At 49.4% G+C, this 16,032-nt stretch overlaps 1 protein-coding gene across 1 annotated transcript; it reads left to right on the top strand.

The window, feature by feature from the left end:
- Nucleotides 1–940: 940 nt before the first annotated feature.
- Nucleotides 941–2,992, top strand: LOC125541179 (7-deoxyloganetin glucosyltransferase-like). Its single transcript, XM_048704643.2, has 2 exons — nt 941–1,584; nt 1,672–2,992. Exons 1-2 carry the CDS (start codon nt 1,071–1,073, stop codon nt 2,610–2,612), a joined length of 1,455 nt encoding a protein of 484 aa, XP_048560600.1. The 5' UTR covers nt 941–1,070; the 3' UTR covers nt 2,613–2,992.
- Nucleotides 2,993–16,032: the final 13,040 nt, after the last annotated feature.

The following is a 16,032-nucleotide window of genomic DNA, read 5'->3' as shown; positions in this document are numbered from 1 at the left end:
CTTCAGTTTTTCAACTATAATTCACTTCCTGGATCGGCCCCTTCACTCTCTATTACCAACCATAATTCTTCACATGAACTTGTTTGTAAAAAAATTAAGTAATCTTTTGTAGATGCTGAGTGCCCACAGACAAAATACATTCGGTGAACTGATGAGTTGAACTAGTCAACTGAGCCTAGTTAGGGACGTGAGTCGGCGACACTCTCTTCACCCAGCTGCCTCCTCCCCAATTAGGGTTTTTTCTGCCTTTCGCCAGCGGCGCCGTTGGTTCTGCCTCGTCTTCGGTGGCCTTACAGCCATGAGGGTGCGGTGAATCCCTTCCTTGCTAGTGGTTGGGCTCCGTTTTTAGATGTGTCTTCGAGATTTGTTAAGCTTTGTGTCCTACTCAGGAAGGCGAGATGTCGGCGGCTCTCTGAAAATGGAATAAGTTTCTCCTCGCCTAGCTCCCACTCGATGGTGCGTCTAGCATTGCCGATGGGCGTGTGGAGATGTGTTTCCAACGGATTTGTCTTTGGTGGATTTGCTCGGATCTGTTCGTCGTTTCATCTATATTCATGTGTCTTTAGGTTGGATCCTTCCGATCTACGCTACTCTTCATCGGCGACGGTTGCTGTTCCTATGTGGTCTTAGCACGATGACTTCTCGACTGTCTATTACAATAAGCTTTGCCCGGCTTCGGTGACAAAGGGGCGATGACGACGGCACGCCTTCGGCTCGCTTCAGTGCTGGTAATCGTCGCTAGGTGGTTTATGGATATGGATATAATTTTTTGTGGTATTCGTTATACTCCCATGATGGAAGAGGAACAGATAGGATGTTCAAAAAAACTGATGAACTGAACGGCACACGGCGGCACGAACATGCTCTCGTGGCGGAGAACACATGCATATAAGCATCCTATCTATTGGGTGGCTGAGAACACATGTAGACAGCTAGCGAACCTCCCAATAGATTCCCAAGCCAAACGGAATGGCGTCCGTGCATATAAGCTGTCTCCTGCCTCTCTAGTCTTGGCCTGCTAGTTGAGATTCAGATCCAATCCACGAACCATTGGAGCCTGCCGGTGAGCCATGGACACCGCTGGACCAGCCGGCGAGAAGCCGCATACCGTGTGCCTGCCGTTCCCGACCCAGGGACACATCACGCCGATGATGAAGCTGGCCAAGCTCCTCCACTGCAAGGGCTTCCACATCACCTTTGTCGCCACCGAGTACAACCACCGCCGCCTCATCCGCTCCCGCGGCCCGAGCGCCGCCGCGGGCCTCCCCGGCTTCGCCTTCGCCACCATCCCGGACGGCCTGCCCTCGTCACAAGCGGACGCCACGCAGGACCCGGCGTCCCTCGCCTACTCCACCATGACCACCTGCCTCCCCCACTTGAGGAACCTACTTGCTGGCCTCAACAGCACATCCGGGATGCCGCCGGTCACGTGCATCGTGGCAGACAACCTCATGAGTTTCGCCGTGGACGCCGCGAGGGAGCTCGGCGTGCCGGCCGTGCTGCTCTGGACGGCCAGCGCCTGCGGCTACATGGGCTACCGCAACTTCCGCCTTCTCATCGACCAGGGCATCATTCCCCTCAAAGGTATCCTCCTAGCTATCCCTGCACTGCAAATTTGACTGTCTCAATCATGAGTCTCAATAACTTCTCTTTTTCTTTCTTTTTTTGTAGATGAAGAGCAACTGACAAACGGGTTCATGGACATGCCGGTGGATTGGGCGCCAGGGATGAGCAAGCACATGCGGTTGAAAGACTTCCCAACCATTCTCCGCACGACGGACCGCGACGACACTGCGCTGAACTTCAAGCTACACCATGTGGAGCGCACCGAGATAGCGGACGCCGTCATCATCAACACCATGGACGAGCTCGAGCAACCGGCGCTCGACGCGATGCGCGCCATCATACCGGCAATCTACACCATCGGTCCGCTCAACTCCCTCACCGACCAAATCGTCCCCTTCATGGACCCCCTGCACAAGGTAAGCTCCAGCCTCTGGAAAGAAGACCACACCTGCCTGCAGTGGCTCGACGGCAGGAAGCCCCGTTCCGTGGTGTACATGAACTTCGGGAGTGTAACCGTCATGAGCAATCATGAGCTGGTAGAGTTCGCGTGGGGGCTGGCCAACAGCGGCCAGGACTTCCTTTGGATCATCAGGCCGGACATCGTGAAGAGCGAGGCCGCCGTGCTGCCCCCTGAGTTCTTGGAGGCCACCAAAGACAGAGGCCTCATGGCGAGCTGGTGCGACCAAGAGGCGGTGCTGAGGCACGATGCCGTTTGTGTGTTCTTGACGCACTGCGGGTGGAACTCGACTGTCGAGGGCCTCTGCGGTGGTGTACCGATGCTGTGTTGGCCGTTCTTCGCCGAGCAGCAGACCAACGGCCGGTACAAGTGTCTCGAGTGGGGGGTGGGCATGGAGATCGGTGACAACGTGCGGCGGGAGGTGGTCATGAAGAGGATCAAGGAGGCAGTGGGCGGGGAGAAGGGTAGGGAGATGAAGAAGAGAGCGGCCGAGTGGAGGGAGGTGGCTATTCGGTCCAAGGAGACGTCGTCGAATAATCTTGATTCACTCATCAATGATGTGTTACTATCCGGTAAAAAAAACAGTTAGCAGTTCTTCTTAAGTACCAAAGGTGATGGGATAGTTTGGAACGTCACAGGTAATGCCCACAGCGTTTTGTATGGACCTTTGTAGATACCGATTGCTTGCTATTTCTCGATCCCGGACTGTAAAATGTTTCTTTGTTAGCAACAACAATAGTTGATTTAGAACCTCTAGGCGTGGCCTTAAAGCTTTGACCACAGGGTGTGCCAACCTTATCACTCAAGACAGAAACATCATGTATATCCTGCAAAAAAGAAGAGATAGAAACGCCATGTATGTAACCACGACACTCCCACTAGATCCGCAACTATGCTTGGGTACAAATTCTTCAGTTCCCTTTCAGAATAAAACACTGCAATAATACATTTGAGCATCTTGTAAGTGGATACTAACGCCCAATTCTTCAAATATATGATAAGAGCAATTGAGAGTGATAACTGAACTAACACACTTGTTCGTTAGGGCATCTCCAGTCGCGCCCCCAGGAAGGCCTCCCCAGGCGATTTTTTCGCGCCGGCGCCGAAAAAACGTCCCAGTCGCGCCCCCAGGAGCCCGATTTTCACCGGCTTGGGCCGAAAACAGCACCGGCGGACCCAGGCCGAACCCGGCGCGCTGGGGGGCGCCCGGGGGCGCCAGGGCGAGCTGTTTTGGTGCGAAAAAGACGCGGGCCAGCCGCGTCAGCGACTCGGTGCCTCGTCTTCCCCCAACGGCCTCGGTTCCCGCGGGGAATCAATGGCAAGGCTGCCGCCGGTCAGCCTTGCCATTGATTCCTCACGGGCGGCGCGTCACGGCTATAAAAGCCGGCGGCCTCCATTCACCAGCGCCCACACCAGCCCCGCCTCTCGCCGCCGTCCAGCCCTTCCTCTCCCTACCTCTCCCGAGCGCCACCGCCCAGCCCCTCCCTCTACCTCTCCCGAGCCCGCCCAGCCCCGCCTTCGCCATGGCAGAACGCTTCCCCGGAGATACGGCGGCGGCCAACGGCTTCGGCCGCCGTTCGCTGCGCGAACAGGAGTCCTGGCTCCTGTTCCACGCGAACATCCCGGCGCCGCCGGACATGCGCGCCGGGCCGACGGGGTGGAGGCTCAGCGCCGGGGGAGTGCCCATTCCCCCGTTGCCCGACGCCGTGGCGAAGCCGAGGTACTTCGCCGAGGAGGTCGATATCGTGCGCGCGTCCCTCCCCGATGCCGAGCTCTCCCTCCCCCAGTACGCCGCCGACAACCACGCGGCCTGGCCGGCGTATTTCGAGCGCCGCCAACAGTAGCGCTTGGCGTCCACCAACGGCGCGCCGGTGGTCGGCGGCCGACAGAACAGCGAGGGGCGCCACCTCTGGTGGGGCGTCCCCGGCCGCACACTCAAGGGCGTGCTCACGTACCTCGAGGGCGGCAACGACCCGCCGTTGGCGTACCCCCCGGCGAGGGTGGCCGCCCCGGCGCAGCACCGACGCGCCGGGCCATGGGCTCCAAGGAGGTTCGGCGCCTCCTCTTCTTCCTCCTCATCCCGTTCTTCTTCACACTCCTCCGGCTCTCCGGCGCTGCTCGGCGTCAAGGCCGAGCCCGCGGCGGAGACGCTGCTCGGCCGGCGCACTCGCAGCGCCGGCATCGTCATCAACGAGGGCGGCCGGGGCTGGCGCCGGTGAAGGCGGAGTTCGACGACGACGACGACGCGGCCCTCGAATGGGCGCGCCAGGACTCCATTGCGATGGAGAAGGCGCGCCGCGAGAAGGAGAAGGAGCGCCAGCGCGCCGCCCTACGCCGCTTCGAGGAGCGCCGACGCGGCCGCGAGGAAGGCGGGGTCGTCGTCTTGTGCGACAGCGACGACGACGACTACGAGCCGCCGCCTGTTCGCCATGGCGACGCCGGGGAGGGGTCCAGCAGGGGCACCCGCGTCAAGGAGGAGAAGACCGACGATGACGACGGCGGCGACGGCGGTGGCGACTTCAGCCCCTTTCTTTTTTTTAGATTAGGTTAATGTAATGTTTGGCCGAATTTCGCCGAAATTTGTAATGTTTGGTCAAAATTTAACTAGTTTTTATCATAACTTCGCCGAACGGTTCTGTTTTTTTTAAGATACGCGCCTGGGGGCGGCCCTGGGGGCCGACGGCTGGGGACCGACTCGCCCTAGTGCCGTTTTTTTCGCCGGCTCATCCCCAGGCGGCGCTTTTAGACACCCCTGGGGGGCCAACGGCCGGAGATGCCCTTAGTAGTAGGAAATTTCCAGCCATGTCACTACAAGTTAACCCACATTAAAATAGACACATGTACTGCCTGCTATACCATCTTGGTTTGAGCATCCGGCTGGTGGTTACTGACACCTAATTGAAATACACGTACATAACAGGAACCAATTGAGAGATGCTTCAGCTGACAAACTTAGTTTTTTTTAGAACAAGTTCAGCTAGCGATCAACATGCATTATAGAAGTACGCTACGCGGGACACACATTAAACTAGGAAAATACAAGTACCTGGTAGCGCGTGAGCTCCTGTCCGGTCTCAGCCGTCAGATTGAACCAAGCCGGACCATTGGATGCCTTTTCCGAATCGTCTTATTTCTCTAGGTTGGTCAACGAGCACATAGAGAAATCCCCATCGTCCGTCTGCACATCGCTCGTAGCACTGGCCTGGACCTGCAGCTCGACTTACATCCACACCTTGGTTGCAAGTTGCAACATCACTGGCTGGGTTCCAGCATAGCCAGCAGCCACTGCCGCAGCGTGCCACGTGCCCGTTGCAGCACCCCGTGCACCACCACGTGCCCGTCGCAGCACCCCGAGCACCACCACGCAGGTCCGTTGTCGCCGCTCACTATCTTCAGCTTGCTGTCTTCGGTTGAAGCCTTTTCATAAGCCGGTTGTAGCCTTCTGCTGTTTCCCGCCTCTAACGTTCCAGTCTTCGGTTGAATTTTTTTCAGAAGCCAGCTTTAGCTTTCTCGGCTGCTCGTTGAAACATTTTGCGGTGCTGGTTGCAGCTCCTCCCGCGCTGGTCGCAACCCCTGATTCCTCTTGTTCTAGCAAAAATAGGCGTCCGTCGTAGTATTTGACGCTGCTGGTTGCAGCTCCACTGTGCGCATGTTGTAACCCTACTTCATCTGATTCAATTAATAAATGGCAAAGGCCGCAGTACTTGGCTCACTGATTGCAACTCTCCTGCGTGTTGGTTGCAACTTTGTTGTGCTCTGTTGTAGCATCCCATGCAGCACGTCGCCGCCTCGCAAACTTTCGTCGGGATACGGCGCCCACGGTTGCAGGGCCTAGTCCCAACATTTGTGGCAGCCGGTTCCAGCACCTATGGTGGCCCGTTCTAGCATCCCCGTGGTGGTCGATTCTGAAGGAAATATGCCCTAGAGGCAATAATAAAGTTATTATTTATTTCCTTATATCATGATAAATGTTTATTATTCATACTAGAATTGTATTAACCGAAAACATAATACATGTGTGAATACATAGACAAACAGAGTGTCACTAGTATGCCTCTACTTGACTAGCTCGTTAATCAAAGATGGTTATGTTTCCTAACCATAGACAAAGAGTTGTTATTTGATTAACAGGATCACATCATTAGGTGAATGATCTGATTGACATGACCCATTCCATTAGCTTAGCACCCGATCGTTTAGTATGTTGCTATTGCTTTCTTCACGACTTATACATGTTCCTATAACTATGAGATTATGCAACTCCCGTTTGCCGGAGGAACACTTTGTGTGCTACCAAACGTCACAACGTAACTGGGTGATTATAAAGGTGCTCTACAGGTGTCTCCAAAGGTACATGTTGGGTTGGCGTATTTCGAGATTAGGATTTGTCACTCCGATTGTCGGAGAGGTATCTCTGGGCCCTCTCGGTAATGCACATCACATAAGCCATGCAAGCATTGCAACTAATAAGTTAGTTGTGAGATGATGTATTACAGAACGAGTAAAGAGACTTGCCGATAACGAGATTGAACTAGGTATTGAGATACCGACGATCGAATCTCGGGCAAGTAACATACCGATGACAAAGGGAACAACGTATGTTGTTATGCAGGCTGACCGATAAAGATCTTCGTAGAATATGTAGGAGCCAATATGAGCATCCAGGTTCCGCTATTGGTTATTGACCGGAGATGTGTCTCGGTCATGTCTACATTGTTCTCGAACCGTAGGGTCCGCACGCTTAACGTTACGATAACAGTTTCATTATGAGTTTATGTATTTTGATGTACCGAAGTTTGTTCGGGGTCCCGGATGTGATCACGGACATGACGAAGAGTCTCGAAATGGTCGAGACATAAAGATCGATATATTGGACGGCTATATTCGGACACCGGAAATGTTCCGGGTGATTTCGGAGAAAATCGGAGTGCCGGAGGGTTACCGGAACCCCCCGGGAGTAGTAATGGGCCTTATGGGCCTTAGTGGAGAGAGAGAGGTGCGGCCAGGGTGGGCCGTGCGCCCCCTCCCCCTCTGGTCCGAATTGGACTAGGAGAGGGGGGGGGGGCGCCCCCCTTTCCTTCTCCCTCTCCCCCTTCCTTTCCCCCTCCTAGTAGCATTAGGAAAGAGGGAGTCCTACTCCTACTAGGAGGAGGATTCCTCCTCCCTGGCGCGCCCCAAGGGCCGGCCGGCCTCCCCCCTTGCTCCTTTATATACTGGGGCAGGGGGGCACCTCTAGACACACAAGTTGATCTTCGTGATCATTCCTTAGCCGTGTGCGGTGCCCCCCTCCACCATATTCCACCTCGGTCATATCGTAGCGGTGCTTAGGTGAAGCCCTGCGACGGTAGAATATCAAGATCGTCACCACGCTGTCGTGCTGACGGAACTCCTCCCCGACGCTTTGCTGGATCGGAGCCCGGGGATCGTCATCGAGCTGAACGTGTGCCAAGAACTCGGAGGTACCGGAGTAACGGTGCTTGGATCGGTCGGATCGGGAAGACGTACGACTACTTACTCTACGTTGCGTCAACGCTTCCGCTTCGGTCTATGAGTGTACATAGACAACATCTCCCCTCTCGTTGCTATACATCACCATGATCTTGCGTGTGCGTAGGAATTTTTTTGAAATTACTACGTTCCCCAACAGTGGCATCCGAGCCTAGGTTTTATGTGTTGATGTTATATGCACGAGTAGAACACAAGTGAGTTGTGGGCGATATAAGTCATACTGCTTACCAGCATGACATACTTTGGTTCGACGGTATTGTTGGATGAAGCGGCCCGGGCCGATATTACGCGTACGCTTACGCGAGACTGGTTCTACCGACGTGCTTTGCACACTGGTGGCTGGCGGGTGTCAATTTCTCCAACTTTAGTTGAACCGAGTGTGGCTACGCCCGGTCCTTGTGAAGGTTAAAACAACACCAACTTGACAAACTATCGTTGTGGTTTTGATGCGTAGGTAAGATTGGTTCTTGCTTAAGCCCGTAGCAGCCACGTAAAACTTGCAACAAACAAAGTAGAGGACGTCTAACTTGTTTTTGCAGGGCATGTTGTGATGTGATATGGTCAAGGCATGATGCTAAATTTTATTGTATGAGATGATCATGTTTTGTAACCGAGTTATCGGCAACTGGCAGGAGCCATATGGTTGTCGCTTTATTGTATGCAATGCAATCGCCCTGTAATGCTTTACTTTATCACTAAGCGGTAGCGATAGTCGTAGAAGCATAAGATTGGCGAGACGACAACGATGCTACGATGGAGATCAAGGTGTCGCACCGGTGACGATGGTGATCATGACGATGCTTCGGAGATGGAGATCACAAGCACAAGATGATGATGGCCATATCATATCACTTATATTGATTGCATGTGATGTTTATCTTTTATGCATTTTATCTTGCTTTGATTGACTGTAGAATTATAAGATGATCTCTCACTAAATTTCAAGATAAAAGTGTTCTCACTGAGTATGCACCGTTGCCAAAGTTCGTCGTGCCCAGACACCACGTGATGATCGGGTGTGATAAGCTCTACGTCCATCTACAACGGGTGCAAGCCAGTTTTGCACACGCGGAATACTCAGGTTAAACTTGACGAGCCTATCATATGCAGATATGGCCTCGGAACACTGAGACCGAAAGGTCGAGCGTGAATCATATAGTAGATATGATCAACATAGCGATGTTCACCATTGAAAACTACTCCATTTCACGTGATGATCGGTTATGGTTTAGTTGATTTGGATCACGTGATCACTTAGAAGATTAGAGGGATGTCTTTCTAAGTGGGAGTTCTTAAGTAATATGATTAATTGAACTTAAATTTATCATGAACTTAGTACCTGATAGTATCTTGCTTGTTTATGTTTGATTGTAGATAGATGGCCCGTGTTGTTGTTCCGTTGAATTTTAATGCGTTCCTTGAGAAAGTAAAGTTGAAAGATGATGGTAGAAATTACACGGACCGGGTCCGTAACTTGAGGATTATCCTCATTGCTGCACAGAAGAGTTACGTCCTGGAAGCACCACTAGGTGCCAGGCCTGCTGCTGATGCAACTGACGACGTTAAGAACGTCTGGCAGAGCAAAGCTGATGACTACGCGATAGTTCAATGTGCCATGCTTTACAGCTTAGAATCGGGTCTTCAACGATGTTTTGAACGTCATGGAGCATATGAGATGTTCCAGGAGTTGGAGTTAATATTTCAAGCAAATGCCCGAATTGAGAGATATGAAGTCTCCAATAAGTTCTATAGCTGCAAGATGGAGGAGAATAGTTCTGTCAGTGAGCATATACTCAAAATGTCTGGGTATAATAATCACTTGATTCAATTGGGAGTTAATCTTCCATATGATTGCGTCATTGACAGAATTCTCCAATCACTTCCACCTAGCTACAAAAGCTTCGTGATGAACTATAACATGCAAGGGATGGACAAAAAAATTCCCGAGCTCTTCGCAATGCTAAAAGCTGCGGAGGTAGAAATCAAGAAGGAGCATCAAGTGTTGATGGTCAATAAGACCACTGGTTTCAAGAAAAGGGGCAAAGGGAAGAAGAAAGGGAACTTCAAGAAGAACAGCAAGCAAGTTGCTGCTCAAGAGAAGAAACCCAAGTCTGGACCTAAGCCTGAAACTGAGTGCTTCTACTGCAACCAGACTGGACACTGGAAACGGAACTGCCCCAAGTATTTGGCGGATAAGAAGGATGGCAAGGTGAACAAAGGTATATGTGATATACATGTTATTGATGTGTACCTTACTAGAGCTCGCAGTAGCACCTGGGTATTTGATACTGGTTCTGTTGGTAATATTTGCAACTCGAAACAGGGACTACGGATTAAGCGAACACTGGCGAAGGACGAGGTGACGATGCGCGTGGGAAATGGTTCCAAAGTCGATGTGATCGCGGTCGGCACGCTACCTCTACATCTACCATCGGGATTAGTATTAGACCTAAATAATTGTTATTTGGTGCCAGCGTTGAGCATGAACATTATATCTGGATTTTGTTTGATGCGAGACGGTTATTCATTTAAATTAGAGAATAATGGTTGTTCTATTTATATGAGTAATATCTTTTATGGTCATGCACCCTTGAAGAGTGGTCTATTTTTAATGAATCTCGATAGTAGCGATACACATATTTATAATGTTGAAGCCAAAAGATGCAGAGTTGATAATGATAGTGCACCTTATTTGTGGCACTGCCGTTTAGGTCATATCGGTGTAAAACGCATGAAGAAACTCCATACTGATGGACTTTTGGAACCACTTGATTATGAATCACTTGGTACTTGTGAACCGTGCCTCATGGGCAAGATGACTAAAACGCCGTTCTCCGGTACTATGGAGAGAGCAACAGATTTGTTGGAAATCATACATACAGATGTATGTGGTCCGATGAATGTTGAGGCTCGTGGCGGATATCGTTATTTTCTCACCTTCACAGATGATTTGAGCAGATATGGTGAAGCATAAGTCTGAAACATTTGAAAAGTTCAAAGAATTTCAGAGTGAAGTTGAAAATCATCGTAACAAGAAAATAAAGTTTCTACGATCTGATCGTGGAGGAGAATATTTGAGTTACGAGTTTGGTCTACATTTGAAACAATGCGAAATAGTTTCGCAACTCACGCCACCCGGAACACCACAACGTAATGGTGTGTCTGAACGTCGTAATCGTACTTTACTTGATATGGTGCGATCTATGATGTCTCTTACAGATTTACCGCTATCGTTTTGGGGTTATGCTTTAGAGATAGCTGCATTCACGTTAAATAGGGCACCATCAAAATCCGTTGAGACGACGCCTTATGAACTTTGGTTTGGCAAGAAACCAAAGTTGTCGTTTCTGAAAGTTTGGGGCTGCGATGCTTATGTGAAAAAATTTCAACCTGATAAGCTCGAACCCAAATCGGAGAAATGTGTCTTCATAGGATACCCAAAGGAGACTGTTGGGTACACCTTCTATCACAGATCCGAAGGCAAGACATTTGTCGCCAAGAATGGATCCTTTCTAGAGAAGGAGTTTCTCTCGAAAGAAGTGAGTGGGAGGAAAGTAGAACTTGATGAGGTAACTGTACCTGCTCCCTTATTGGAAAGTAGTACATCACAGAAACTGGTTTCTGTGACACCTACACCAATTAGTGAGGAAGCTAATGATAATGATCATGAAGCTTCAGAACAAGTTACTACTGAACCTCGTAGATCAACCAGAGTAAGATCCGCACTAGAGTGGTACGGTAATCCTGTTCTGAAAGTCATGCTACTAGATCATGATGAACCTACGAACTATGAAGAAGCGATGGTGAGCCCAGATTCCGAAAAATGACTTGAAGCCATGAAATCTGAGATGGGATCCATGTACGAGAACAAAGTGTGGAGTTTGGTTGACTAGCCCGATGATCGGCAAGCAATTGAGAATAAATGGATCTTTAAGAAGAAGACTGACGCTGACGGTAATGTTACTGTCTACAAAGCTCGACTTGTCGCAAAAGGTTTTCGACAAGTTCAAGGGATTGACTACGATGAGACCTTCTCACCCATAGCAATGCTTAAGTCTATCCGAATCATGTTAGCAATTGCCGCATTTTATGATTATGAAATCTGGCAGATGGATGTTAAAACTGCGTTCCTGAATGGATTTCTGGAAGAAGAGTTGTATATGATGCAACCAGAAGGTTTTGTCGATCCAAAAGGAGCTAACAAAGTGTGCAAGCTCCAGCGATCCATTTATGGACTGGTGCAAGCCTCTCGGAGTTGGAATAAACGCTTTGATAGTGTGATCAAAGCATTTGGGTTTGTACAAACTTTTGGAGAAGTCTGTATTTACAAGAAAGTGAGTGAGAGCTCTGTAGCATTTCTGATATTATATGTGGATGACATATTACTAATCGGAAATGATATAGAATTTCTGGATAGCATAAAGGGATACTTGAATAAGAGTTTTTCAATGAAGGACCTCGGTGAAGCTGCTTACATATTGGGCATTAAGATCTATAGAGATAGATCAAAACGCTTAATTGGACTTTCACAAAGCAGTTACCTTGACAAAGTTTTGAAGAAGTTCAAAATGGATCAGGCTAAGAAAGGATTCTTGCCTGTGTTACAAGGTGTGAAGTTGAGTAAGACTCAATGCCCGACCACTGCAGGAGATAGAGAGAAAATGAAAGATGTTCCCTATGCTTCAGCCATAGGCTCTATCATGTATGCAATGCTGTGTACCTGACCTGATGTGTGTCTTGCTATAAGTCTAGCAGGGAGGTACCAAAGTAATCCAGGAGTGGATCACTGGACAACGGTCAAGAACATCCTGAAATACCTGAAAAGGACTAAGGATATGTTTCTCGTATATGGAGGTGACAAAGAGCTCATCGTAAACGGTTACGTTGATACAAGCTTTGACACTGATCCGGACGATTCTAAATCGCAAACCAGATACATGTTTACATTAAACGGTGGAGCTGTCAGTTGGTGCAGTTCTAAACAAAGCGTCGTGGCGGGATCTACATGTGAAGCGGAGTACATAGCTGCTCCGGAAGCAGCAAACGAAGGAGTCTGGATGAAGGAGTTCCTATCCGATCTAGGTGTCATACCTAGTGCATCGGGTCCAAGAAATCTTTTGTGACAATACTGGTGCAATTGCCTTGGCAAAGAAATCCAGATTTCACAAGAGAACCAAGCACTTCAAGAGACGCTTCAATTCCATCCAGGATCTAGTCCAGGTGGGAGACATAGAGATTTGCAAGATACATACGGATTTGAATATAGCAGACCCGTTGACTAAGCCTCTTCCAAGAGCAAAACATGATCAGCACCAAGGCTCCATGGGTGTTCGAATCATTACTGTATAATCTAGATTATTGACTCTAGTGCAAGTGGGAGACTGAAGGAAATATGCCCTAGAGGCAATAATAAAGTTATTATTTATTTCCTTATATCATGATAAATGTTTATTATTCATGCTAGAATTGTATTAACCGGAAACATAATACATGTGTGAATACATAGACAAACAGAGTGTCACTAGTATGCCTCTACTTGACTAGCTCGTTAATCAAAGATGGTTATGTTTCCTAACCATAGACAAAGAGTTGTTATTTGATTAACGGGATCACATCATTAGGTGAATGATCTGATTGACATGACCCATTCCATTAGCTTAGCACCCGATCGTTTAGTATGTTGCTATTGCTTTCTTCATGACTTATACATGTTCCTATGACTATGAAATTATGCAACTCCCGTTTGCCGGAGGAACACTTTGTGTGCTACCAAACGTCACAACGTAACTGGATGATTATAAAGGTGCTCTACAGGTGTTTCCAAAGGTACATGTTGGGTTGGCATATTTCGAGATTAGGATTTGTCACTCCGATTATCGGAGAGGTATCTCTGGGCCCTCTCGGTAATGCACATCACATAAGCCTTGCAAGCATTGCAACTAATAAGTTAGTTGTGAGATGATGTATTACGGAACGAGTAAAGAGACTTGCCGATAACGAGATTGAACTAGGTATTGAGATACCGACGATCGAATCTCGGGCAAGTAACATACCGATGACAAAGGGAACAACGTATGTTGTTATGCGGTCTGACCGATAAAGATCTTTGTAGAATATGTAGGAGCCAATATGAGCATCCAGGTTCCGCTATTGGTTATTGACCGGAGATGTGTCTCGGTCATGTCTACATTGTTCTCGTACCGTAGGGTCCGCACGCTTAACGTTACGATGACAGTTTCATTATGAGTTTATGTATTTTGATGTACCGAAGTTTGTTCGGGGTCCCGGATATGATCATGGACATGACGAGGAGTCTCGAAATGGTCGAGACATAAAGATCGATATATTGGACGGCTATATTCGGACATAGGAAATGTTCCGGGTGATTTCGGACAAAACCGGAGTGCCGGAGGGTTACCGGACCCCCCCGGAGTAGTAATGGGCCTTATGGGCCTTAGTGGAGAGAGAGAGGTGCAGCCGGGGTGGGCCGCGCGCCCCCTCCCCCTCTAGTCCGAATTGGACTAGGAGAGGGGGGGGCACCCCCCTTTCCTTCTCCCTCTCCCCCTTCCTTTCCCCCTCCTAGTAGGAGTAGGAAAAAGGGAGTCCTACTCCTACTAGGAGGAGGATTCCTCCTCCCTGGCGCGCCCCAAGGGCCGGCCGGCCTCCCCCCTTGCTCCTTTATATACGGGGGCAGGGGGGCACCTCTAGACACACAAGTTGATCTTCGTGATCGTTCCTTAGCCGTGTGCGGTGTCCCCCTCCACCATATTCCACCTCGGTCATATTGTAGCGGTGCTTAGGCGAAGCCCTGCGACGGTAGAACATTAAGATCGTCACCACGCCGTCGTGCTGACGGAACTCCTCCCCGACGCTTTGCTGGATCGGAGCCCGGGGATCGTCATCGAGCTGAACGTGTGCCAAGAACTCGGAGTTACCGGAGTAACGGTGCTTGGATCGGTCGGATCGGGAAGACGTACGACTACTTCCTCTATGTTGCGTCAACGCTTCCGCTTCGGTCTGCGAGGGTACGTAGACAACACTCTCCCCTCTCGTTGCTATACATCACCATGATCTTGCGTGTGCGTAGGAATTTTTTTGAAATTACTACGTTCCCCAACAGATTCTAGCAACGATAGCACACGCGGTGGCCCCGCATTCCGCTGTCGCACCTCATGATCACCGTGCACATGGTCATGGCCGTCAAAGCACGCAAAGGCTGCGGTTGCAGCACTGGCCGTTACCCGTCGTAGCATCTCTGATGGTCGTCGACGTAGACAACATGATCGTCGCAGCGGACTAGTTTCCATGGCCATGGCAACCGAACAACAGCGTTTTGAGGCGCGGGGAAGAGAGGTGCTTGCAGTAGCAGGATATTGTCCTGGGGCCTTCACCGTCAGTAGCATTCTCCCAACCTACCTTTGTTGGCCGTCCTTCTTCACGAAGGCGTTCCAGCTCAACAACGCCATCTTTACCGAGTAGCAGCCAAGGCAACGGAATCGCCCTGTTTTTCTTGTGACGAAGACAAGACACATTTTTTCTGCAATCTAAGTATATTTATGCTTGGGTCATTTTGACCGGCCACATGTTTTCATGCGGAATTTCGTCCGTCAATTTTGGGCGTGTGACTTAAGAAATATACTAATGACTCACCCCATCGTGTGTCTAATGTTAGAGATCCAATCGTTCTGAAAGACATTGTAGCACAAACTATATAATAGTGTTGGAGTTTTGGAACACATTGCTACATAATGTTGCTTGCCCAACTTCCTGCTCCGACTTTCTAATAAAAAATTTCTTGCTCCGAGATTCCTGCGAGATTAACTTGATGCTTCCGTTGAAGAGGAACATGGATTGCCTGGATAACACGGGAATAAAATAGTGCCAGTGCTGGGAAAAGACAATTAGACCTCAAAGCACGGACGGGCGACCTTTATAATAGCATGTTATTTAGATAATCCGTCCATGCTATAACAACAAGGGCTGTCCTACATGTTGACCGGGTGATAAACTGATAATCCCAAAAGATCGACCTCATGGGCTGCCGTTCGATGGAGCCGTGAACAACCGTCTAATTGCTTCACGTGAGCCACTAAGCCTTTGCAACAAGGCTCATATTGCGCTCAGCGCTTTGCAAGAGAAGTCTTGTTGCAATCTCTGAACATGTTTTTTTTTTGTTTTTTTTCCTTTTCTACAGCCATTGGATTAGCTCACCCAGTCTTTGCAACAAGTTTTGCATTGCGCTCAACATATTACAACATGAGCCTTGTTGCAATCCCAATCGTTATAACCTTTTTTTCTATATGATATAAAGTCGTCCGATCTGCTTGATGAGCCTTTGCAACAAACCTGATGCTGCGTTCAGTGCTTTGTGACACAAGCCCTTATTCCAGTTCTCCAAACAGTTTTTTCTATACACCGTCTACGCTGTGGTTTCTGTTGCGCCCGCATATCTTGCAACAAATGCCATGTTGCAGGCGGGTCAATCATGGGCACGTGGCGTG

This window comes from Triticum urartu, chromosome 7A (assembly GCF_056163025.1).
Source record: "Triticum urartu cultivar PI428250 chromosome 7A, HENAU_Tu73, whole genome shotgun sequence".
In the NCBI taxonomy this organism is placed as follows: Eukaryota; Viridiplantae; Streptophyta; class Magnoliopsida; order Poales; family Poaceae; genus Triticum; species Triticum urartu.
Note: the sequence above shows the minus strand (reverse complement) of the source record. Positions and strands in the feature narration are given on the sequence as shown.